This window comes from Limanda limanda, chromosome 8, assembly GCF_963576545.1.
Source record: "Limanda limanda chromosome 8, fLimLim1.1, whole genome shotgun sequence".
In the NCBI taxonomy this organism is placed as follows: Eukaryota; Metazoa; Chordata; class Actinopteri; order Pleuronectiformes; family Pleuronectidae; genus Limanda; species Limanda limanda.
This window is the reverse complement of record NC_083643.1, coordinates 2,696,111-2,720,632: the sequence shown is the minus strand read 5'-3', so window position 1 is coordinate 2,720,632 and position 24,522 is coordinate 2,696,111. Positions and strand designations below refer to the sequence as shown.

Below are 24,522 nucleotides of genomic sequence, written 5' to 3'. Positions count from 1 at the left end.
ACAGGGATTCTATGATTATTTCTTGGCCCAGGTCTCATCTCTCAAATAAGTTTGGAGGAAATTAATCCGGTATTTGTTCAAAACAACAAACAAACAGAGAAGCTGCTGGATGTATAAAATAAATCTTTTCTGTTCTGTTCTATTAGCTCCTAACGGTGAAAACACTCAATTAAAAACAGGTTTAAAGAACATTTAGAATCGTTTTTTAAATCCAAGCTGGCCTGATAATTTACCTTTCACAGTTTTTCTTACTTCACTTTATAAAAAGCTCGGATCCTGTGTTTTTCCGCGGCTGTAAATGGGACATTAGCTCCGGAGGCAGTGAAGCACTCTGATGTTCTTACTGTACGCGCTGCAGCAGAGTCAGAGCCATTAAAGTAATCAGGATGGTTTTTTTTTGCTTCCTACAGCGAAGAGTCAATTGGTTTCCTGTAAGTGTGTGACCTCCACAGCGACTTCCTGCTAGTGCACTTTAAAGTTTCTGCAGCCGCCTCTCGGTTTTCCTGAGGAGCTCGGAAGCTGAGTTAAGAGCAAATAAAAAAACACACATACACACATTTCCCCTCCATCAATCCACAATCCACACATTTTCACACAACCCCTCCATCCAGAGAGCGGTCTCAGACTTTTGAACAACACACTGTGCACGAACCCACGTCCACAAACGCAGACCGATCCTTGGCGTCGGTCCAGCGGCTCGTCCCGGATGCACCAGCGGGTCGGCCAGTCATCCTGCAGAGTGCAGAGAGTTGGACCGCAGGATCGATTCCCTGCCATTAGGGCGGGAACACTAATCAGTCGCTCAGACAGCCGGTCGGCCGCTTGGCCAGCGAGCTCGGCAATCTGTCACCGGGACGCTCCATCATCGAGTCGTTCACCTCGGAGGACGTGGTGAGCAAGAGCAGCGGGTGAGGAGAGAGAGGAACATGGGAGCGAGAGGGGGGGGGGGGCGAGGGAGGGCGAGATGTACCAACGTCTGCACCAGATGAGACGATTGAGATTTCTTATCCTTGATTAATGAATCGATGCTTGTGAGCTCGTTCAGGCTGAGCTGCTCCGATCGTGGGATTCACCTCTTTCTCTACAATCCTCCTTATCAGGCAAATCTATTTAGGATGCCAAGATTTCCCATCGATCCCTTTGCAGGTTAAATCAAACTCAACAAGATTCCAAAGAGTTTTTAATAAAAAACAAGAGAATGAAACTACACAAGTGAAAACAAACTCCAGAAATCCACATTTTCCTTGAAGAATAATTAGTGGATATTGATGAAGGCTCCTTTACAGGACTGATCTTTATGAGTGGTTCAGTGCAGAGGTCTTAAAATACGACAGGACTCTACGCAGCCTGCCAACCCTCTTAATAACCCCCCCCCACCCCACCCCACCCCACCCCACCAGCTGCTCTTTACTGCACAACCATCAAATCACTGAACAGCTCCTCCATCCTGCATCAGCACTTTACAAACGCAATAACTGCCTGTGAATTCTATTCGTATTTTTGTATTTTTAAGCCCTGGACATCGTGTTCTATCTTACACTATTTAACTTCATAAAATGTATTTATTTTTTATTTTTTTTGTTTATCCCTAATCATCACCTCTGTTAGTTTCTTATTTAAACTTTACAAATAACACGTGTTATTGACTTTGTTGACAAGTTTGTAACGAGTTCAGTTTTTAGGTTTTGAACTTCAAAGATTTGACACAGCAGCTATAAATGTATTTATATGAATAAATTGCGTGTGTGTTAAAGTGGTTGTTTTTGTTGTTGTAGTGAGATACATAGTTTGTCTATTCCTCTTGTGTTGTGAAGTGAAACTAATCACTGGTGGAGATGAGCACTTATTGGGAAGAAGTGAAGAAAGGTCTTTGTAACTTCTATCAGGAAACTGTACAAACCACTAGGATCTTCTCATCCTGTCCTCTTCCTCTCTCGTCCTCCTCCTCTCTCGTCCTCCTCCTCTCTCGTCCTCCTCAGTGCCGGCTGCTGCCTCAGGGCCGACATCACTTCAATAAAAGATCCTCATCAATAATTCACTGGAACCGACTGAACACTTCACATGAAACGCTGCCTCCCTCCGTCTCTCGGCCTGGACTCTCTCTCCTTTCTCTTATTCTCTCTCTGTCCGTCCACCTGCTCTCCTCTCTTCCTTCTGACTGTGTCCTTCCTCCGTCCGTCTTCTCTTTATCCACCAGGTTGTTTAATCTTCCTGCTTCCTGTCCATGGAGCTGCAACCTACCCCAATATTCTTTCACTTTTAATCCACTTTAACCTGAGGAAGGTGATCAAACTTTAAACTACTTCACTCTACTTTCCCTCTTGAATCCTTCATGCAGCTGAGATCTCTTCTGCGTTGTGAGAAAAGTCTTTTCATTTAGTTTCAGGCCTCATTCCACTTTCTCACAAAGGAACTGGACTTTTTGCTTCTTTCTTACGAGTCGGGCCTAATGGGCTTCATCCCTTTGACTCCTGACACCAGTTAGATGTGAGATTTATGACTCTGGCCAAACGCTAATTAGAAGCCGATTCCCCTGCCAGTGTTCCCAGTAGCAAGAAGAGAAGGAACTGGGGAGCTGGAGTGTGGTGAGGTATCGTTCTCTGAGGGAGAGGACGGGCGTGAGAGAGATTTAAATAAACCTCTTATACAATCTGATGTCTGGGACAAAAACAGCTCACACACACAGACGCACACAGACACACACAGACACACACACACCGCCGGGGGCACGAATACAGTAACGTCATCTTTCTACTAATTATCCGACTCCCTCTGCTTATCTGTCACATTTTCAAGACAACATTAAAAGTGTGAAGATTAAAAAAGAGACAGAGGGTTGTTAAGAGTCAGAAGCTGAGGAAGTGTGAAAGCTCATTATCCAGCAGCGGAGGAGGAGGATGTGCTTTTAAAACGCCCGTCGCATGAAATAATAAAAGTTTGATCCAAACCAGAAAAGGTGCAGCGTACAGTCGAGAGGGAAGAGACACAAATCCTGCTCAATTATTTAAAAAGAGGAGACGAACAAACCACAGAGCGTCGGTCCGGCAGACGAGTTAAAAACAGCAGGAAGGACTCATGACCTTAACCACAAATCAGTCAAGTTTTGGAGGATCTGGGAACCGGTGCATTCCTTCTTACAGAAACCATAACTCATAATCTTTTTCTGGAAGGGGAGGCCTGACTGCCTTTTTATTTTATTTTGTTTCATTCTATTTATTTTTTTCACGCTATTCCCTTGCCTGTCTCCTGTCATCCTGCTGATTGTGTATGTATGTATGTTTGTGTATACATGGATGTATATGTATATATATATATATATGTGTAAGGATATATATTGCAGTGCTCACGGTTAGTTTGGGGTGGGACTTTTTTGTTTTGTTTGTTTTGTTTTTCTAATGTTTGTACTATAAAACGGTTAAAAACCAATAAAAAGAGTATTAAAAACAAAATCAAAAAAAAAAAAAAAACAGCAGAAAGTTCCAGCTCCGCACAGAAAAGAGAAGAACGAGTTCAGACATCTGAGCAGAGGAGAGAAGCTCGATCTGCTGCTGTACCTGCGTGAGCGTCCAGGTGAGCTTCATGTGCTTGGTGGCTGCGTAGCTGCACTCCAGGAGCCGCGGCCGGCTGTTCACGTCCACCACACACTTGTTGTCGTCGTCGTCGATGGTGGGACTCAGGACCCCCAGGTGGAGCTGCTGGGAGCTGGTGTAGTACACGTTCTGCTGGGAGACAGTAGAGAGGGAGTCAGCACTAGGGTTGCAAAGGGGGTAAATTTCCGGAAACTTTCCAGAAACTGTCCATGGGAAGTTAAGCTCGGGAATTTTGGAAATTTTGAAAAAAAAAAAAAACTACGCAAATTAAACGCTGAGCAATAAAAACATCATTCAAAACTCTATTTTAAAGATGTATGGAACGTTGAGTTTCAAGCCTCCACTGTGCATTCTTCTATCACATGCACAGATAACTCCCAGCATCCTTCACTCTACAGCAGGGCTGCTGTAGTGTGAAGGACTAGTCAGGTGTGCAGGACTAGTCAGGTAAGTTTCCATGATATTACTGGGGAAAATATATTAGCATGCTGATTGAGGATTGTTCATTTGTTCATCTAGCCTATTTCCATTCATTTATCCATCAATTGTAAAATATGTTTACAGACGATTCCAATTGCTTGGCTAACTATTTAAATCTCTGGCATTGCATTAGTGTTTTTTACAAACTTTTTCCTCATCTTATTCTACAGAACAATGCCACGTGCACTCTCTCATGTGTGGAGACATTTCACCCCATCCAATGTAGAAGGAAAGGCTGTGTACATTTGCAAATACTGTGCAAAGACCTATGTTAAGAATGACACAACGATGCAGAAGCATATAGTCAAGTGCCCAAAGTTTCCTCAGGACTCAAATCAGCCTATAACAAAACAAAATGTTTATATTTATGTCTGTATATGACAAGGTAAATACAGTTAGTATAAATAACCACAACATTTCCAGTTTATTCCCGTTTATTCCCGTTAATTCCCGTATATTCCTGTTTATTCCTGTTAATTCCCATGGAAAGTTTCCAACTTTGAATATTCCTGGAATTTTGCAACCCTACTCAGCACAGACAGGGTTAATGACACTGATCTGCTGCTTTGGGAGGATTTCTTTCTTTTTAATATCTCCTACATAGTCCATAACTATACAGAGTTATGGACTTAAGCAAAACGTATAGTGATGAAACACTTGTTCGTTCGCAGGAAGATAAGAAAGTTAACGTCTAATCTTGGGATTTTAGCAAGAAACAGCTTGTTCCTTGGTACCAGCTTTGTTGATAATACTGATTTAGTTGCGTGCTGTTTTAAATTGTGTCTGGTTGAGGTGAAATTGTCATTATAGGTTCTTTTACTTGATCTTTAGCCATTCCAACCAGGAACAGTTAGTTCATATTGACTTTATTTCTTATATTTTGCCTCATCAGTACTATCATCAGCACTAAACATACCTGTCTCCTTGCACTGTGTACCTGTACAACACTCCGCTCCATATACACTTACTTCACATCATATGTGATATGTGTTAATATAAACCATATTGATATTATATATCATTTTATACAATAATATTGTCTTTTGCACACTCTGTCTACATATTCTTACACTCATAGTATATTATATTACCTATTGTATAGTCAAATACTTATATTTATACCTCTACTATATATCATATCATATTATATCATACTCTCTGTATATTCTTTGTATATGTAAGTCTATATACACATATTTATACATGTGTACATGTTATAATTATTATTATATTTATTATTATTATTATATATACTGTTGCTGCCATTATTACTATATACTTTTATTATATTGGTATAATTACTATCATATATAAATATATATTATGTTATATTATATACTATATATACTGTACTATTCTTATACACTGTTTAACAATAACATTACCATCATATCATCAGTACTATTACCATCATCTTGCCACTGCACCTTATCTACCTATTTATCTTGTGTTTCTGTTTTTTATTCTTTCTACCTCAATATTTTTTATTTTATTCTATTTTATTTTATTGTATTCAAATATACCGGCTGCTATGACGACTTAATTTTCCTTTCGGGGATGAATAAAGTAATCTATCTATCTATCTATCTATCTATCTATCTATCTATCTATCTATCTATCTATCTATCTATCTATCTATCTATCTATCTATCTATCTATCTATCTATCTATCTATCTATCTATCTATCTATCTATCTATCTATCTATCTATCTATCTATCTATCTATCTATCTATCTATCTATCTATCTATCTATCTATCTATCTATCTATCTATCTATCTATCAGAGTCAAACTGCAACCAGGTGGGTCTCAAGAGGTTAAAAAACTGAAAGTATGAAGGTAAACTTGTTATTTTTGGGTCATTGAAAGTGTTGATTATTGTTATGAATAGTGAAACAGTAACAGACCAGGAACTGACCCCTGAGGCTCCTCAACGCCAACTGCTTGATTTATCACCATCTTTTTTTACCGTGTTTTTAATATTATCTTCATGAGAACTTTTATACAAAATAAAACAGGGACAGAAGACACGTCTGAATCTTTAAATAATGCACGTTTGAAAACGCCACGCTGTGTTTGTTTTTCATGGCGTGTACTTTCCTTCACTTCACTTGGAAAATCCAGCGCGTCCCTAAACAACTCTCTCATGTATAATGTGAGAAATAAACAAGTAACTGATCTCATTATAAAGAGGAGGAGGGGAACTCAGAGGCAGGAGAGAGACGGGTCAGGTGGATCCTGGCTGAATAGGAAGTGAATACATTTTGCAAACCTGAACAAACAAACTAAAAAACAAACAAACTCCGGGACGCGGTAATGAATGCAAACGTTGGCCCAGTTTCGACGCTGATAACGGGGGGGAAAAAAGGAAAAGATGAGACGGGAAAATCACAGAGAATCTGACACGAGTGAAGCAAATGAGAAGGATGAAGGTCGACGTGAAATCAAAACAAGCAAGTGGAGATCAAGGAGAAACGGCGGCGGCGGCGGCGTGCTCGGACTCTGTGACTGGTGGGAGGAGCTAACTGGTGACCACAGGGACGCTCTGCAGGATCAGGACGTTTCCACGATCGGAGGCGGTTTCCTGCTGTGAACCAGCCTCAAGGCGTTTGAGTTTAACAACACACGACACCACTGATGACTGTGGGAGCACTTGCTGAGTGAGGGATCGGCTTCTCTGTGCACGTGCACGACCACGTGCACTAATACCAGCGATTAAACTGAGGATAGATTGATGCTCGGCTCCCAGCAGAGGTCTTAATGTTTCCTCTGCTCCCGTCACGGCTCCTTAAAAGCTTCTAATGGGAGGATCAGCACGAAGTCAGATAACAAACTCCTCACACATGTTCCCATTAGCAAGTGTGGAGGTTCCCCAGACTGACCCGGGGGGGGGGGGTAAAGACCCAGAACCCACAAAATCCACCCAGGAGCTGGTATTGCTGATCTACTTAAGCAGAATAAATCGGATGGATGATCAGATATTTATAGGAAATCTGGATTTAATGGGGGGATTGTTTTTATTTGTCTTCACTTTGTAAAACACTTTGTAAACTCGTTTCAGATAAAGTGTTTTTATTATTTTGTGAAACAAGTGTCTGAGATGAAATTCCCCAGCCAATAGAAGATGTTGCCAGATGTTGTGTTAACAAATGAAATGTGTGTTAGCTTAATACATCTTTGAAACTCTTATACTTTAAACTGGTTCATGCACACACACACTCTCCAGGGCTTTACTCACACACTCAGCTGACACCAGAGAATCAATCAGAACAGAAAGGTGCTATAATAGTTACTATTAATATTATAAGATGGCGTTTGTTTAAACAGGAAGCAAGTGAGTCGGCGACTGATGAATTAACAGCATTAACACACACACACACACACACACGAACACACACAATTTGTCAAAAGTTTTTCAAAGTCTGGTAATTGGTTCGAGTTTCCTTTGTTTCAAACCGACTCCCCGGTGAAATAACTCCATTTTAAATCATTAATTCACCACCAGTGTTGCAGAAAATTCTAAATGAACGTCTAAAGTCTCCAAAGTAAGAGAAAGAGAAAGATACCTCCCCCCCCTCTCTCTCTCTCTCCCGAGTATTGAGTTTGTGTTTCAAACTTTAATGTTTGATTAAACGTGTTCTGCTTCCTGGTTTCTCTTCTTCCTCCTCAGCCTCAACAAACTTTAAATTGTGCTGCAAGATTTCCTGGACGCACAAATTCAATATCCTGGCATTTCTTGTTTTGTAGACGGAAACACACACAAACACACACAGACACACACACATTTATATTACAATATTAAACGATAATATTTAACAACACGTCAGCTCTAACTCACTACTTACAAACAGCCTCGTAGAGCCGGACTCCTGAGAGAACGTCCTCACGTCCCTGTGAACAACCTCCGAGGTCTAATTCTCAGTTTATTGATCCGGCCACAAACCAATCTTCTTAGCAAAGCTACAGAAACGTTCACAGATCAGACGTGTCTCCGTCCTGCTCTGTGTCCACAGGAAACTCTCATTTACTCTGTGGAATAATTATTGTTTCCTGCACTGGCTTGGAAATTCAATTTTGTAAACTTCCAAAGTGATGTTTGCTTTCTGCAGAGAACTTGCAAACTGCAGCCGGCTCTGAAACCATCTTATATCAGAAGAGCTTGAGTCTGAGTTTAAAAGGCTTTTAAACACCAACCTGTTCAAACTGGTTCCTTTATTATCCTGCATCATTCTAATGTTGTTCTTTCCTGTCGTTCCTTTCATCTCCAGATCCCTGTTTTCATGAGCCATGTTCTCTTTTCACCCCCTCTCTCTCTTGCTCTCTCTTTGCACGTATACTGTGAAGCACCTTGTGGGTTTGGCCTTGAACGGCTCTAAACATATCAAATGTATAATTCTTGTTATTTGCATGAAGATTCCCTCCCTTCGTCCCGGGGAGAGAAGCTTCTCCGAGGCAAACACCGAACGCTGTGCATCGCTGACATTCAACAGTTCATCAGACATTCAGAGCCACATCCGTCCATTCTGTTGGATACACACAGGAATGGGGGGGGGGGTGAGGTAATCTGAGGTAATCTGAGGGATCGGACGAATCAGAATAAAAAAGGATCTGAACGGGGAATAAGGAAGCACCGGGGGGCATAACATCACAAAAGACACTCCGCATGAATAAGGGATAGAGAATGAAAAGCGATAGAGGAGCGTTTGAGGACCGGAGGAATATTAGAGACTTTGATGTCGGCTGTGAAACGGTTCCCCGCTGCTTTCTGCTCGGCCTCCGGAGGCTGCACGCCGCCGCCTCGGCTCTAACGCGCACGCCATCGCTCCGGCGTTCACCGGGAGGTCTGGGATCAGCTCTGCGTCAGTTTGTGAAGGTTTAGTCACCGAGGCCTGAAATTTCATTAGACTAACACCGGGAATCAGCCGTTAATGTGTAAATGTGTGAGAGAGCAGCCGACTACAAATAATCCATTATATCCTAACACACTCTAATCCCTCTATGATTACAGCAGCAGGTACAGGACAGATAATAACTGTTATGTGCCGTGTAATATATGCACGTGCAACTCTTATTCTATAAGCCCGAATATCTGGAGTCTCTAAAGTGATTAGTGGCGCTCTGGGTGATGATATTCTGCTCCTATCTTCACTCATCCTGGTAAAACCCCCAAATTCCTCTGTTATCTCGAAGACGTGTCCCAGTGCACTGTGGGTAAATTACTGCTCGCTGTTTTTAAGCGAGCTGGAGTTCATACATAAATATGAGCCAAATGTTCATTTGTCATTTGCTCTGCAATTTAATAGCTCAGAGTATCTCTCGTGCGTTTTCATTCACGCCGACTGGAGAAGCTCGTGTTCGGCTTTGAAATCGCTTTCCTCTTAATATATGAATTTTAATACCCAAACCATCAGATCTTTAACACATTAGTGTCATAATAAATTAATAATAAAGCGTAATTATGCGACCCAGAGGAGGAGAACTGGCCGAGAGGCTTCACTTTGTTCCGTGTTAATCTCTCAAATCAGATTCTGAATGTGAATACGTTGAATCTGAGGGTGAACAGAACAAAAGAGGTGGAAACATTATCAGCACTAGTTCATCTGTTTTCACTTGTAGATTGTCAGAAAGTTTCACTGTGTGTGTTTTGTGTCGTTATGAATCGTGCTCAACCCGTAAATGTAGATTTTCTTTTTAAAATGTGGAAATAATTGTGAGATCAAAACGAGTGTTAATGAATTTCATCAAAGAACAGTCGTCTAATTTAGTTTACAGCTCAAAAAACACATTTAAGTGTGAAGTTTCTCTCTTTATTGAATAAATAAATGACTTTTTATTTAATAATTGAAGAGAGAGTAGGAGATAAAACTTGCTAATACAACTGAGCTGATGCTGCAGTGACGGACCCGACCCCCAGGGGGAGTCACGTGTCTCTGACGTCCCGGCTCCGGTCACAGTTATTAACCACTAGACGGAGGAGCGACCTCACTCAGCTCGATGCAGAATCCGAAATATGATTTTCTTTGTGAAGCACCAGAGCGTTTCAAAGTGGTAAATATTGGAAAAGCGCAGCAACACTTCGGCTCTGCTGCTGAAAGTGTTTCTCAGCTCCTCCATTAAAGAGGTGATAAGTGGAGACTTTTACTGGCCCTTAAATTACACGACCTTAAAATGTGCAGTGGGCTGATAGAGCTGTCCATCGGCCTCCGAGTCACTTTTACATCCGTCAGCTGCAGAGGCATAAAAAGTGCCCCCCCGACGACCAAAACATCACATGACAAAGCAGCATCATTATCATGATTACAGCCTGGTGACCTATCGGCTATTTCCTCTGCTTCCAGACTTTAATGAACCAGTTTACTCAACATGGAAATGTGGTTTTTATTCCTGTGAATTACAGGTGGGCGGAGCTCCACAGTCCTGAGTCACCACATCTACTAACAACTGTAATTTCCTCTTTGCATAGGAAGGTTCACAGGTGCAGAGACAGAGTTTGACTGAATATAAAGATGGAGGAGATGAAGCCATAAGGTTTCGTTCTGTGGACATTTGGGGATTTGTTGGGATTTCATTACATTAGATTTGTGAGTTTAAAGCTCTGCTGTTTGTTTTATATGATCACGTTTCCTCTGTTTGTCTGTTAATTTCTCTGTGTTGCTGCTCGTCTTGGCCAGAAAAGAAATGTTTGATCCCAATGGGACTAATCTGATCAAATAAAAGCTGATTATAATTATAATAAAAAAGGGTTTTCTGCTCCGACAATGTTTTTTTCCGGCCAAAAAAGTTCTTGAAATCAAACTTTAGTTTAATCCTGTTCCACAATTCTACACGTTCATTTCCACAAACCAGCCACTGACCTGTATCTAACTGCACAACAGACTAAATCCACAACTACCTGGTAAATATAACAAATGCTAATGTTGTTGAGCAGCGTGGTAACAGGCCGATATCGTGTCTTCTGAAATCTAATCATGCAGCTTTAATATTTGAAGTCATAATACCTATAAGTCATATCTGTGGATAGATGTTTAAAACCAGGACACTGATCTGAAAGGAGCCTTTTTGTTCTGCAGAGAACAACTTCTCCACGTTAGTTTCTTTCTCTAAATCATCAGAAAAAACCTGTCATAAGATCTTTGTTGCTTTATTTTTTCACGTCTTTTGAAGAGTTGAGATGGAACAGCGGCGAGCGGAGAGGCCACTGACCTGCGGTGTCATCCCATGACACAGATACATGATGGGGACGTTGTCGGAGTCCGGTCCCTGGTCCAAACACAGGTCGTCTCTCAGGCTGTTCTTCAGCTGGGGAACATCACAGAGAGGGAGAGAGAGAGAGAGAGAGAGAGAAGGTGGGCGATGAGCGAGGGACGTAATTGTGGAAAAGTGACTTTAATGTGTCTGCAATTACGATCAAAGATGGATTTTAATAACAGCAGGAAACCTTCCTCACACCCTGTCGTCCGATTGAAGGTGTTATTAAACCAACTGCTCGCCTCACTCAGAGCAAACAGGCTGCATTAGATTCCATCAAGCTTTGAAGCTAAACCAACATGACGATGTCCCAGAATCACTCAAACTACTGAAGATACATATAAAAAATGTCTAATATCACAACAAACTAACACAACAACAAAACAGACAGTGGTGAAAACGTAACCTCCTTTGTTGGTGACGACTCCTGCAAGTGAACCGGTGATTTTCTCAAGTGTATTAAAGTCAGAAGATCCAGTCCTGCAATTTATAAAATATCTGAATATCAGAATTGAACTGCTGCGATACCCTGAGTGAACTGTTGTGGGTTGTTGGAGTTATTCGACTCTCAGCTTCCCACAACACACATTAGCATAGTGTGTGTCTGTGCCTGGTGCATAGAGACAGGTTTCTGCATCTCTCCTCCCTCCCTCCACTCTATCCATCTTTCTATCTCCGCTTCTACATTATGAATTAAGCCATTATGACAGAGTGGTGCACTACACAGCTTCAGTGGAGTGGCTAAAGTGAAGACAAATGGGAACAGTGCCGGCTAATTAGTGGCTGGAAGGAGGAAGTCACACAAACACATGAGAGCAAGCGTCACCTCTCCTGGCAGATGAGACTCTGCATCTCAGGAAGGGAACAAACTCTCCAATATTAAACACACAACGATCATTATATTTCAGTATATACACATGGATCATTCTGCAGATACCGTTCCTTATGTATTTATAAAACCAGAGAAAGGCGAATAGGTTTGAATGATTTGGGAAGTTCGTAGAAAAACAAGGATATTGTTTCCGTGGATATCTCTGTTTGCCGGTTGTCGGGCGGTTTGAAGAGAAGGTCAGACGTCCAGAGAGCAGCTGGAGCTGAGAGGGAAGACGTCAGATGTGAAAAAACAATGACGCGCCCGTTCTCTAAAGTTGCTTTTAAAATTAAATTGTTCCACTTTGGCAAATCACTGTAATTTCCTCCATAACCCGGAGCTTCGCTTTCCACTGGTTCCAGTTGGCCCTGATTATATTTAGTATGTGAATGACTCAGACTGTAGTAATTGTAATGTGTTGTTGCCTGATTGCACAAGTAGAAAGTTAAGTTTATTTAGTGCATTTAAGCAGCTTCCGCAGAGAAAAGTGGCAAAGATCTTTTTAAATGTGTAATTTTTAAAGACTAAAAGAACCAGAGAAATATAAACCATCACAGAAAAGATACACAATACTTTTATAGTAATCTAACATGTCTGTGTCTCTGTTTCCTTTATGGTGAATTAATTCGTTCATCTTTCCCAGTGGCGGCCGTGTGTTGGACACTGGGTTCACTTCAGTTCCTTGAATGCACAGACGTATCCAGACAGAAGAGAATGTTACAGCTGCCTCTGGAAAGTTCAGGGTCGGTTGTGCGTTCGGCTTTGTGAGTCTCACGTCCTGAACCTTTCCTCCCGCAGCGTGGTAAACATCCCGTGGCAGCAGCTCTCCTCAGCACGCCATCCGAGTGACCTTTCCAAAGAGGGGATTTGAATAGAAATGCCTGTTTGTCTTTGTTAAGAGCCTGGTTCTGCGTCGCCGCTCCTCGTGAACGTGAGATAAATCCTGGAGTGAGGTGATCGGAAATACTAATTGGCTGCAACTCTGCTGGGAACCAACTCCCATTAAACCGAGTCCTGAAGGAGCAATACGTGGAGTTTATGACGAGTGAAGGGAGAGGACATCTTCATTTTCTACTAATCTCTTTTACACGGCCTATAGAAGGCGTGTTCTCCATCTGCTGAACAGTTGGTCTCATTCCTGCAGCTCCACACTCACACTCGGTCCCGTGGGAGTTTGTCTCCTGATCCGAGTTTTCTGTTCCACAATATCTCATGTTGCTGTCACACATATTACACTGGTTCAATAATACAGATACTTTATTAATCCCCAGAGGGAATTTCTCTTCCCTCTTTGCCCCATTTCATACAGAGAGTCAGACGCAGCAGCTTCAGTGTCTTGCTCAAGGGCACAGCAGCAGTGTGAATGCTTGAGGTTAAAGCTACACAACACTACACAACACAACACAACTTTCAGCCTGATTTTGACAGATGAGGATTTTTCAAGTCCCCCGACAAAAGTCCCGATCCGCGTTAGCTTGAAAGTCATTGAAACTAATATAAGAATGGACGATTTTAACGATTTCCCAAAAAGTTAGATCAAACCACAATGATCGCCCCCTGGTGGCTGGCTTCAGTATGGGTCATAAACCCCGCCTCCTCCATGTTAGTGGATGGGAAATAGATCAAACTTAAAGGTTATTGTACACGTCAAGTACATGTTATCAGCTAATTAGCGTGTTCTTTTCAAACTGATGTTTGTTCAAGGGTTCATGTTTCATAAACTTAAATATAACTTGACTATTCAATGAATTAATAAAAAATCTGTCCAAATAATTACTATTAGCAATTGAGAATTCCTCAGTGGTTGGTCTCTGGAGTGAGGAGCGAACACCGGGGATTCTTATCATGACTTCAGTATTTCTAACTCCAGCTCCAGGTGTGAAAGCAGTTTGTGTTCCAGCTCAAACAGCTTGAGGAACCTTATCTAATAAGTCTATTTGTTCAATATTTAGCTGGTGCGTGCCGAGCGCTCCTCAGCTTCTGTCTGGCGTCGCCACGGAGACGGGAGAATAAACATCTCCACAGATGGTATCGCACCAGAACACTTGTTCTCTCGCCAACACCCGTCTCCTGTGAGAGCTTGTTTTTGTCGAGTATGTAAACTTCACATCTACATCTCTCAGATGCGACTGTGATAACGCTTTCGTCTGGTGCGCCCGGAGACGAGCACCCCCCCCACGCACGCCGTCAACAAACAGCTCCATCCCACTTGCAGTGAAACTCAAGTGTTTATCCAACAACAAACACGGGAGGTGGCGCCGAGGATGATTCCAGAGCCGGAGACTCGTTTGTCGGAGCAGAACCACGGCGCTCTCGTTCTCCTTCATCAAGTCAGAACGTCCCCTCATTGTCTCCAGCAGAGAGTCAGAGAGTCAGAGAGTCAGAATGTCAGAGAGTCAGAGAGTCAGAGAGCCAGAGAGTGAGAGAGCCGGAGAGTCAAAGAATCAGAGAGTCAGAGAGTCAGAGAGTCAGAGAGTCGGAGAGTCGGAGAGTCAGAGAGCCAGAGAGTCGGAGAGTCAGAGAGCCAGAGAGCCAGAGAGTCAGAGAGTCAGAGAGTCGGAGAGTCAGAGAGTCAGAGAATCAGAGAGTCAGAGAATCAGAGAATCAGAGAGTCAGAGAGTCAGAGAGCCAGAGAGCCAGAGAGCCAGAGAGCCAGAGAGTCAGAGAGTCAGAGAGCCAGAGAGTCAGAGAATCAGAGAGTCAGAGAATCAGAGAATCAGAGAGGAAGAGAGTCAGAGAGTCAGAGAGTCAGAGAGTCAGAGAGTCAGAGAATCAGAGAGTCAGATAATCAGATAATCAGAGAATCAGAGAGTCAGAGAGTCAGAGAGCCAGAGAGCCAGAGAGCCAGAGAGCCAGAGAGTCAGAGAGTCAGAGAGCCAGAGAGTCAGAGAATCAGAGAGTCAGAGAATCAGAGAATCAGAGAGGAAGAGAGTCAGAGAGTCAGAGAGTCAGAGAGTCAGAGAGTCAGAGAGTCAGAGAGTCAGATAATCAGATAATCAGAGAGTCAGAGAGTCGGAGAGTCAGAGAGCCATAGAGCCAGAGAGCCGTAGAGTCGGAGAGTCAGAGAGTCAGAGAGGAAGAGAGTCAGAGAGGAAGAGAGTCAGAGAGTCAGAGAGCCGGAGAGCCATAGAGCCAGACAGCCGTAGAGTCGGAGAGTCAGAGAGTCAGAGAGTCAGAGAGGAAGAGAGTCAGAGAGTCAGAGAGTCAGAGAGTCAGAGAGTCAGAGAGTCAGAGAATCAGAGAGTCAGAGAGTCAGAGAATCAGAGAGTCAGAGAGTCAGAGAGGAAGAGAGTCAGAGAGTCAGAGAGTCAGAGAGGAAGAGAGTCAGATAGTCAGAGAGTCAGAGAGTCAGAGAGTCAGAGAATCAGAGAGACAGAGAGTCAGAGAGTCAGAGAATCAGAGAGTCAAAGAGTCAGAGAGTCAGAGAGTCAGAGAGTCAGAGAGACAGAGAGTCAGAGAGTCAGAGAGTCAGAGAATCAGAGAGTCAGAGAGGAAGATGAATTCGAGCTCAGAAAAGACACAACTCAAACTGTATCAGCACTTGTGTTTAAAAGGTTCAAACAAGACCAAAAGAGAAAGTTGAATTATTAAATAATTTCCTTCTCCCTTCACTGGGATAATTCGGCTCTGACTTCCTGTCGTTTCTTTCAATTACACACAAACCCTCCCACTGCAGTTGGCTGATGAAGAGGAGAAACCACGCTGGAGTTAAGTGCTGTAAAAAGCTTCGTCCTCTCAGATGTGAAAAGAGCTCTCACAGCGCCAGCATGTGCTCTCCGGCTCAATCAGACTTAATGGAAAAGTTAACACTCTACAGGTGGAAATACTTGAAAACGTTAAGTGTTAATGGAAAAGTTTCAGCCGGAGGACGTGTTTACAGGGACACGACTCTCACTGAAAGAGAGGGAGAGAGGTCAAGTGAGCGAGTGGGCGAGTTGACGATGTTTCCAACGAGCAACGGACGTGAAACTGGAAGAAAACACAAAGATCTCAGGATGAAGAAGAGGAGCCGTACACAAAGAAGACGAAGACGTCAACTTGGAAAGACAACAACTCTGATCTATCCACAGCAGACAACAACAAACAATATAAAATATAGATATATCGGATTGTGCAACATGTTTTAAACGATAGAAAAGGGTTGTGCTATAGCTACGATGAGATATTTATAATTTGAAATATTAACAGTCGTGTGAAGTTGGAGTTTGTGAATAAAACTGCAACCAGCAACAACTCATGTGCAGAAACAGCTCTTCTCATATCTATCACATCATATCTGTGTCTGCTGGACAGGCGACAGTTTGCTCCTCATAACTTTATAATCTGATAATATTTGTGTCTTGTTCTAACTGCTCTGTGTTTGTTCTTTATCTAAATAAAAACCTTAATTGTGCGAGGCTGTAATTAAAGGTCTTTATAGATTATTGTTTCCTTTTGACTGAAATGTGACAACAGAGAAAAACATGTTCACAATTTTCACAACTCGTTGCTTTTTAAGCTGCCACAACAAAGGCCTGGATTATTCATTTTAGATAAAGCTACTGAAGAAGAGTCTTGTTCCAATTTCATAATGAATTAAAATACTGCTGAATCCTTAATGCTCTGCTCGGAGGAGCTTCTCTCGGTGTGTGTGAGCACCGGAGGGGACCGAGTGGAGGCGTACAGTATGTGGTGTGTGGTGTTTCCTGAACTGTGAGGAGGGATCCACGCTTTCCTCTGTGTGGTTTCCTGTTTCAGATCCGGTGGAACTCACCACTCCGTAGGCGACGGTGTTGCTGTAGGACCGGAGCTCCGGGTAGATGTTGGCGAGGAACCAGCTGAACGGTCGACAGCCGAGTCTGGACCTCAGGGCCTTTCGCTCAGAGAGGTCCCCGATGTCTATTCCAGAGTTCTGCAGAAAGGAGATAAACACAAACCCACACGTACAGTTAGTGAAATAAACTTTTACATCTTCCGTCTGATCAGATGAGGAAGCTGAGATGTTCCTCTGCACCAGAATTCTTAACCTTGTTCTCAAATATGTCTGTTTTATGATAAAGCAACAGAATAAATACATTAAGCTTCAACTGCTTAATCTCCAATGTTGCAGGAAATCATAAACAACAAGAGTCCAGGGCCTCAGGCGTCACTGCATCGTTATAATGACAAATCAATGACTCGGAAACGATAAGTGAAGGGGAAACTGCAGGAAGACGAGGAAGAGGAGTCACAGAGGAAGTCACATGATGAAGAGAGTTCCACATCTGAGAAGGAATTCACTGGAACAATCCCCTTGAAGATGATAAAGCGGCGCCATTTCATTACAGGAGAATAAACGGATGATAAAAAGACAAATTAAATTCACATTATCTCAGCTACGCGTTGGCGGTGGTTACAGATCTGTGTCATCATACAGAGGCTCCAATTAAAACAGGTTTTAATCTGCTGGATCAAGCTTTTTGTTTGGATCCGCACCAGAAATCACACGCTCGTACGAATCAGACCTCGAATTTTAAAGAAAGTGAAAAAGAAATTCCTGGATCTGCCCCTTTAATCTGGTTCCTGCTCAGCAGCTTTTTGAGTAATTTTTCCTGAAAACAAATATCTCCAGTAGAGAAAAAGCTGTCGGGTGATTTTTAAAACCTCCTCGGTGACTGAAATCTGTTGGTTCAACAAAAGACAAAGTTTGAATGGACTCCCAGTGGAAGCATGAAAAGAGAGAGAGTGTGTGGACGCTGCTGAACCAGAACCTCGGGGATCTGCCCCGAAAAAACAAAAAGACCGGCAGCAACAAACACACAGAACCTGCTATTTTTTTCACCAGGATTGATCGTTTGGGACTTGAAAGATTTTAAAGTGACATGAAAAACGTTTGTTCACTGCAGGATTCCTTTGGGCAAGTTACAGGGGAAAAGAAACGGGTGGTCTGGACATTTTTTTGTAAATGTCAACCTCATCTGAAATGAGAGTAAAAAGAAACAAGAGCAGCCGAGAGTCACAGTTTTTAAAGGAGCAACAGGATGTTTTTCTTTCCTTTAGTGTTTCCAGTGCATCACACTGACTCTACCCCACCAGCCCCCCCCCCCTGCACATCATTTATAATTTATAACTTATATATTACTGGCACTATCACCAATCTCTGCACCTTCGCACAGCACGTGCCCATAACTCTGTTACTCTGTTACTGTATATACTTTATTCTACTTTATTCTATTTTATTTTATTCTATTTCTTATATATTGTTGTTTTTTTTATATTGTTGTTTTATGTTCAGTGCACCAATGACACCAAGTCAATTTCCTATATGTGCAAACATACCTGGCAAATAAAAGAATTCTGATTCTGATTCTGATTTCTACCTTCACTAAAGACGTTCTGGTTTCACCCTGTTCTCTGTTTGTTGGTTTGTTTGATTTTAAGCAAGATTATTTAGAGAGGAAATGCCAGATTCAGTTGCTACAGACTTTCTACAGAGTTTCTCCTTTCAGCACCGGAGCAGAAACTCCAGATAATGTCCAGTGAGCTCTAAGAATAAAGGAGCAGGAGATAATCTGGAGGATTCACAGCAGGCGAGTGCGTGTTTATGATGTTTCTAACAAGCGACAGATGCAAAAAAGACAAACATCTCAGAGGAGCCGGACACGTAGAAGCCACAGACGAAGACGTCAACTTGTAAAGAACGAACACGTGACCTCCGAGGCTGAATTTAAACCTTCTTCCTCTTCTCTTGAAAGCTCTGGAGATGTTCCTGTCGTTGTGAAACTCTCCTGCTGAGTTCCTTCATATATGAAAAGAGAAGAACTCCAGACCCCATCGCCAAAACAGCTTCCGTCTCCTTTAAATTCCAAACTATCTGAAAACAGTTTTCAAACCGTGCTCATGCTCCACTGATTCACCGTGACCTCTGTGACCTCTGTGACGGCAGCAGTCCCGGTTGCTTGGAGATTCTGAGCACAAATAAGCACGAGTGCAATTATACCCACACACATCCTCCCACACACAGTAAGCACAGTAGGCAACACTTGTGTGTCTGTGTGTGTGTGTGTGTGTGTGTGTTTACCTGCAGTGGGACGTTCCAGGCCATGTAGACGTGACTCTTGTGCTGGTCCATCCAAACCTCCGCCACCCGCAGAGCGTTGCGACGCACGTGCACCGTCAGGTTCTCCGTGTACGGCTTGTGGGCGCGCTCGATGTGGGCGATCCGGGAGCAGGGCAGGACCTCCACGCTGCCACCACACTGCCACACCTCCATCACACACACACACACACACACACACACACACACACACACACAGGATAAAGATATGGATATGTGCCAGCTGCATGACAGTTAATCCTGTGTCCTTTAAAAAGGGGATTAAATCTTCACTGTGACTGAAGCTGCTTGATAGAATTAGTGTGAATGAGAAGGAATCAGCACAGGAGCACAGATGGAAACTGGCAGATATGTTTTACACAGGCCGAGCCACCGGGATACATGTATAATAAAAAGCTCTTCCATCTTTCCTCAGTCTTGTCAGGTACCTACATTCACAGCTGCAGTAAATAAAGCCTCATTTGTGTACTTTCTGTTTATATCTGAGTAAGAACGTGCAGCAGCGATTGTTTTCTTCATGTCTTGCAGAATGCAGCTCTGGTGAGAGCAGCTCTGACTCTACTTTGGGAAACAAGACAATCGTCCTTATTCAGACGATTTGAACACGTTTAATAAAACCTGTGTTAACATGCTACAGGGTCCAATTGATTCATTTGACCCCAAAAATACAAAGTAAAGAAAAATAAGCGAATCAAGTAGAAACTGGACAAATTGAAAGAGGTCAACCAAACCGAACCCGACTCAAAAACTCTAAACTCTAAATCAAATCAACTGACAGAACAGATTAGAGCAGATTGAGAAATATTTAGTGGCTGAAACCATTTGAAAACAATCTGGACAATAACAGAAAAACACATCTACTGTATATAAGAACAAATGTAGCCTCTGGGACCATGAACGTGAAGCCAAGAACCTGTATTTTCTCAAATGACCAGCAGGAGGTGACCCACGGGTTTTTAAAAGAAGTCAGTTTCTACAGAACTCTTCGAGAAAATACTGATCTATGTCTCAATCTCTAGTTTCAAGTCTTCTTCTATACAGCTGATGTTCATTTTTTAAATTACGATCCCTTAGAGACATAAGGACGATTAAGCATTGATGGGGGGTGCATGAGCGAGAACCATCCAATATCAAACTTTACAACTTGTTTGTATTTGAATCTTCGTCAGATAACGCATTCTTTTCTTTCAGCCACTAACACGTGATCTCAGCTTCTGCTTGTCGTGGAGTTTTGTGATTATTTCCATGTCAGCGCCGCTCGAAAGTCTTCATCGTCTCAAAGTGTGCGACAGGTTTGGTGCAGCGATAAAACAAGAGCCGGAGAAACCGATTTGAAACGCCTGTGCTCTCTATTCCAGTCCTTGTTTGTGTGTTTACACTTTAATCCCCGCTGCCAGTCGCCTTCCCAGCTTCCTTCCACAGCGCCCGGGCCCCGGCAGAACCACGGCGGAGCGCTGGCTCTGGCCCGGCGCCCGGGCAGGAGCACCGACTCCAGCCAAAACCCGGGATAATACATGCCTCCCTCAGAAATACCTCAGCGTTCTCCATAAAGGATTTACAAGCCGGGGTGAGAGCAGAGGCAGCTTTTCTTCCAGTGGAACAATCTTGGTCTGAGCGAGTGGGTGTGCGGAGCGAGATAGAGAGCGAGCGGAGGACAAATGGAAAGGGAAGACAAAGAGGAGAGATTTAGAAAGAGTGTGAAACACGGCGCGGAGAGAAGGTAAAGGGATAAAGGAGGATGGAGATAAAGTGGGAAGAACAGAGGGAAGATAAAGGAAAGCGAAACACAGGAGGAGAGAACAACTGCTTCTCTCAGTCCTCCTGACTCGTCCTTTTCCAAAAGCCTTTTCTCTTCTTTAAATAAAAATCATTCTCCCAACGGATAAATCAGGGTCATGTTCCGACAGATTCTGAAAAGTTGCAGATGCCCGTGTGTGTGTGAGTCTGTCTGTGTGTGTGTGTCTGTGTGTGTGTGTGTGTGTGTGTGAGTCTGTGTGTGAGTCTGTGTGTGTCTGTGTGTGTGTGTGTGTCACCCAGACTAAACCAATCCCATTTACACTCCTCATTGTCTTTCCCTCTGTCGTCTTCGCTCTAACGTGGAACAAATCTTCGCTTCTTTCAAAAGTTTTAACGAGAAAAACCGCGAGGCGACAACAGATGAAGTTGTGAATTATAAATTGCGGCGTGGGATGACCGGCGTGAGACAACGAGCATTAAATATGCAGAATATTATTCCACGCGCACATGAAGCGAGCTCCATCCCGGCAGGAGTGTGCAGGCCGGAGATACGCAGGAGAAAAAAAGACAAATCCTGGCTGATAAGAAAAGGCGTCTGCGTTTGGTGGGACGGAAATAGAAAAAGAGAGAGACGGCCGAGCGTTTTCTGGCTCGAACCTCGGGTTGAACTCACGTGAAGAACGAGGTAGAAGAAGAGCGAAGCCCTGGAGACGTGTGCGGAACTGATTCTGTCAAAGCATCACGGCTGATTTACATAATCATTGATCTGAAATAAAAGCGTTTTACGGAGCCGGCTGCGAGTAAGTGGAAATATTGACTTTCCCTCATCGTGTGCTTCTAGTTAATGTGGTGTGAAAGTAAACCTGACAACGATGATGTGTTTATGTGCGTCTTGCTCTGATGACTCGTGGTGTCCTGTGGAGCATTCCCACATTCTTTACTCAAGCTGACGTACGTACAGATACTTGTGTTAAAAGTGACTCAAGTAAAAGTATATGTACTGAATCAACCTCTGCAATCAAGCAAATGAACAGACTCTAAAATGTACTCACAATAAAAAGTGACCCTCTGAAGGTCGTTCCTGTCATGAAACTGATCTCAGACCTGCAGCTGAATAATCTCCTGACAATCTCCAGATCAGCTGCAGTATGTGAGGAAGTGAGTTGTGTATCTACAACAAGGATTAATCTTTTCTGTGTTATTCTCCATTGAGGTTTAAATCTATCCAGATGTTGGGAAGGTGGGGTTTGATTATGTAAAATGAAAAAAGTACAGATTATTCCCCAACGAGCCTGTTTTGAAAATGGCAGGAAAATGGCGTCAGAAAAAGAACAGAAACCTGAAAAATAAGTATTTGTACTTCCCACCTCTGCAAAAGGAAATATCAATACTTTTGACATTGCTGCTAATAATTTTCTTTTGCCTTTCAACCTTTAAAAGGCAGATACTTAGAAAGGTGAAGACACTTCCTGCTGTAGGAGACTGAAGTTCCTCTCGGCTGAAACGACTTTATTCCAGTTCAGCGTTTGTCGTCCTGGCTGCAGAGAGGAGCTGAAGATGAGGTGAAGTCAAAAGGTGTTTGAGCGATTTGTCTCTGCACTGGAAGCTGCAGTAGAACGAAGGAGCCGGAGAATAGAGAGCAGCTTCTGCAGAGCATCGAGGAGCTCGGGATAAAACCGTCATCGTCCTGTGACGTTCACTGAGGAGGTTAATTCAGGCGCCACGAGGAGGAAGTCAGGGAAAGACACGATGCTGCCACTGACCCGAAAGGCGCGGAAACAACAGGACGCTTTAAACCTCGGGCCGATGTGGTGATTTATATTCATGACATCACATTATGTTTATGATTTGAGGTGAAAGCCATTTTTAAAGAGAATATTTCGTGCTCCATCATTCCCAGTGTGAGTCTGAGGCTCCTGCAGAGACCTGCTCATTAACCCTCCACTGCAGACCGAGCCTCACACACTGTGGGGGGGGCTAAGTGCGTCATGAAGACGGAGGAACGGGGGGGCATCACATTCCTGGAGGTTAAAATAATCTCTGGTGGTTCAGATCCTCATGAGCTCAATGCTAGATTCATTCTTTTATCGTCCTAGGCTCCATGAACATCTCCTTCATATCTTCGGCTGTTAGTGTGAATTTCCATTTATTGTAACAGGTAAGACGGAGGGAATAAAGGTAAAATGAAGGAGGCGGCACCAGCTGTCAGCGCCTCACCACTGGAGTGAGAGATAATGACAGTGAGGCCACACAACAATAATAACCCATCAATCTCCTCTTTAAGCTGCGCCATCATCCATCGCTCACAGCTGTCCACGAAACTTGGAGCCGACGTGCTGCAGCCTGAGAGAAGCGTGAGTTCTTCCTGGTGAGATGTGTTCTTCATGGTGAGATGTGTTCTTCATCACCAGCATCATCACCAGCATCATCACCAGCATCATCACCAACATCATCACCAGCATCATCACCAGCATCATCACCAGCATCATCACCAGCATCATCACCAACATCATCACCAGCATCATCACCAGCATCATCACCAGCATCATCACCAGCATCATCACCAGCATCAGCACCAGCACCAGCACCAGCCAGGCCCGGAGCTGATCATCCAACCCGTGTGTCAGTGACCGTACATCACTCCATGCCCGAGCCCGAGTCAGCACTTTCTCTCGGCTGTTCTCCAGCGTCTGTCGAGTCTCAAAGCTGTTCCAACAGCCGAGGCTGCAAATCTGTCCCACGAGGACGGAGCTGCTGCAGAGACGCCTCTGGCCTCGGGGGGGCGGGTTCTGAGGTGAGATCGTTGCAGAGGCTGAGCAAAGATTCCCGAGCAGGTTTAATCACGGATAAATCCACTTCTGCACACACTTTCATATAGTATATGCATTCATTTTGATATATTTAACTGTATTGGCAGCACTGGGTCTCTTGTCTTTTGTGTAAGGCGAGCAGTCCGTGATGCGGGTGTAAATAGACGCTCCACTTCCGGGGTAACCGGAAGTGAACCCGCGGTGTTCCAATTTTGTTTCAATCTGTTCTATTATTAGTAGCCTTTTTGGTGCAATTGCTTTGTAAATATGTTGCCGGTTATGTTTCCAGCCATATGAAGTTTTATTGTATAAGCTGTTAAAGCTCTGGATGGCCTTACCTGGGACCCCTGTGTATAATGTTATATTGGATTGTTCCAATTGTAAGGGGCGTGGTTAGGTCCCATTTAAGCCGGGCTGTTCATTGAGTCAGGAAAGGGTTGGACATGGGAAGACGTGAGTCTGAGAGCTCTCCCAAGAAGTGTTTTCTTAACAGTATATTGTTATTGTAATTATTTGTTTGGGCCAATGTGCCTATTTATTTTCTTATTTCGAAGTGTTTGTTTTTTCGCTCTTTTGTTTTATTCATATTTACTTTAGATAATTCTGCCTTGTCGGCCTTACATTTGGGAATAATAAAAATTCCCTCTTCCACCTGAATCTCCAAGTACTCCTGAGAGTTATTTCCACCGAGCTCAGCCGCTCATATACAT

At 43.2% G+C, this 24,522-nt stretch overlaps 1 protein-coding gene across 1 annotated transcript in view; it reads right to left on the bottom strand.

Moving 5' to 3' along the window:
• The window catches only part of LOC133008880 (polypeptide N-acetylgalactosaminyltransferase 18-like), a 103,308-nt gene that overhangs the window by 1,541 nt on the left and 77,245 nt on the right, over positions 1 to 24,522 (bottom strand). The window contains exons 7-10 of the mRNA XM_061076248.1: positions 19,230 to 19,415; positions 16,944 to 17,081; positions 11,275 to 11,370; positions 3,555 to 3,722 (exon numbers count right to left, since the gene is read on the bottom strand). Coding sequence (XP_060932231.1) covers positions 3,555 to 3,722; positions 11,275 to 11,370; positions 16,944 to 17,081; positions 19,230 to 19,415 — 588 coding nt within the window. The remainder of the gene's footprint in view (positions 1 to 3,554; positions 3,723 to 11,274; positions 11,371 to 16,943; positions 17,082 to 19,229; positions 19,416 to 24,522) is intronic.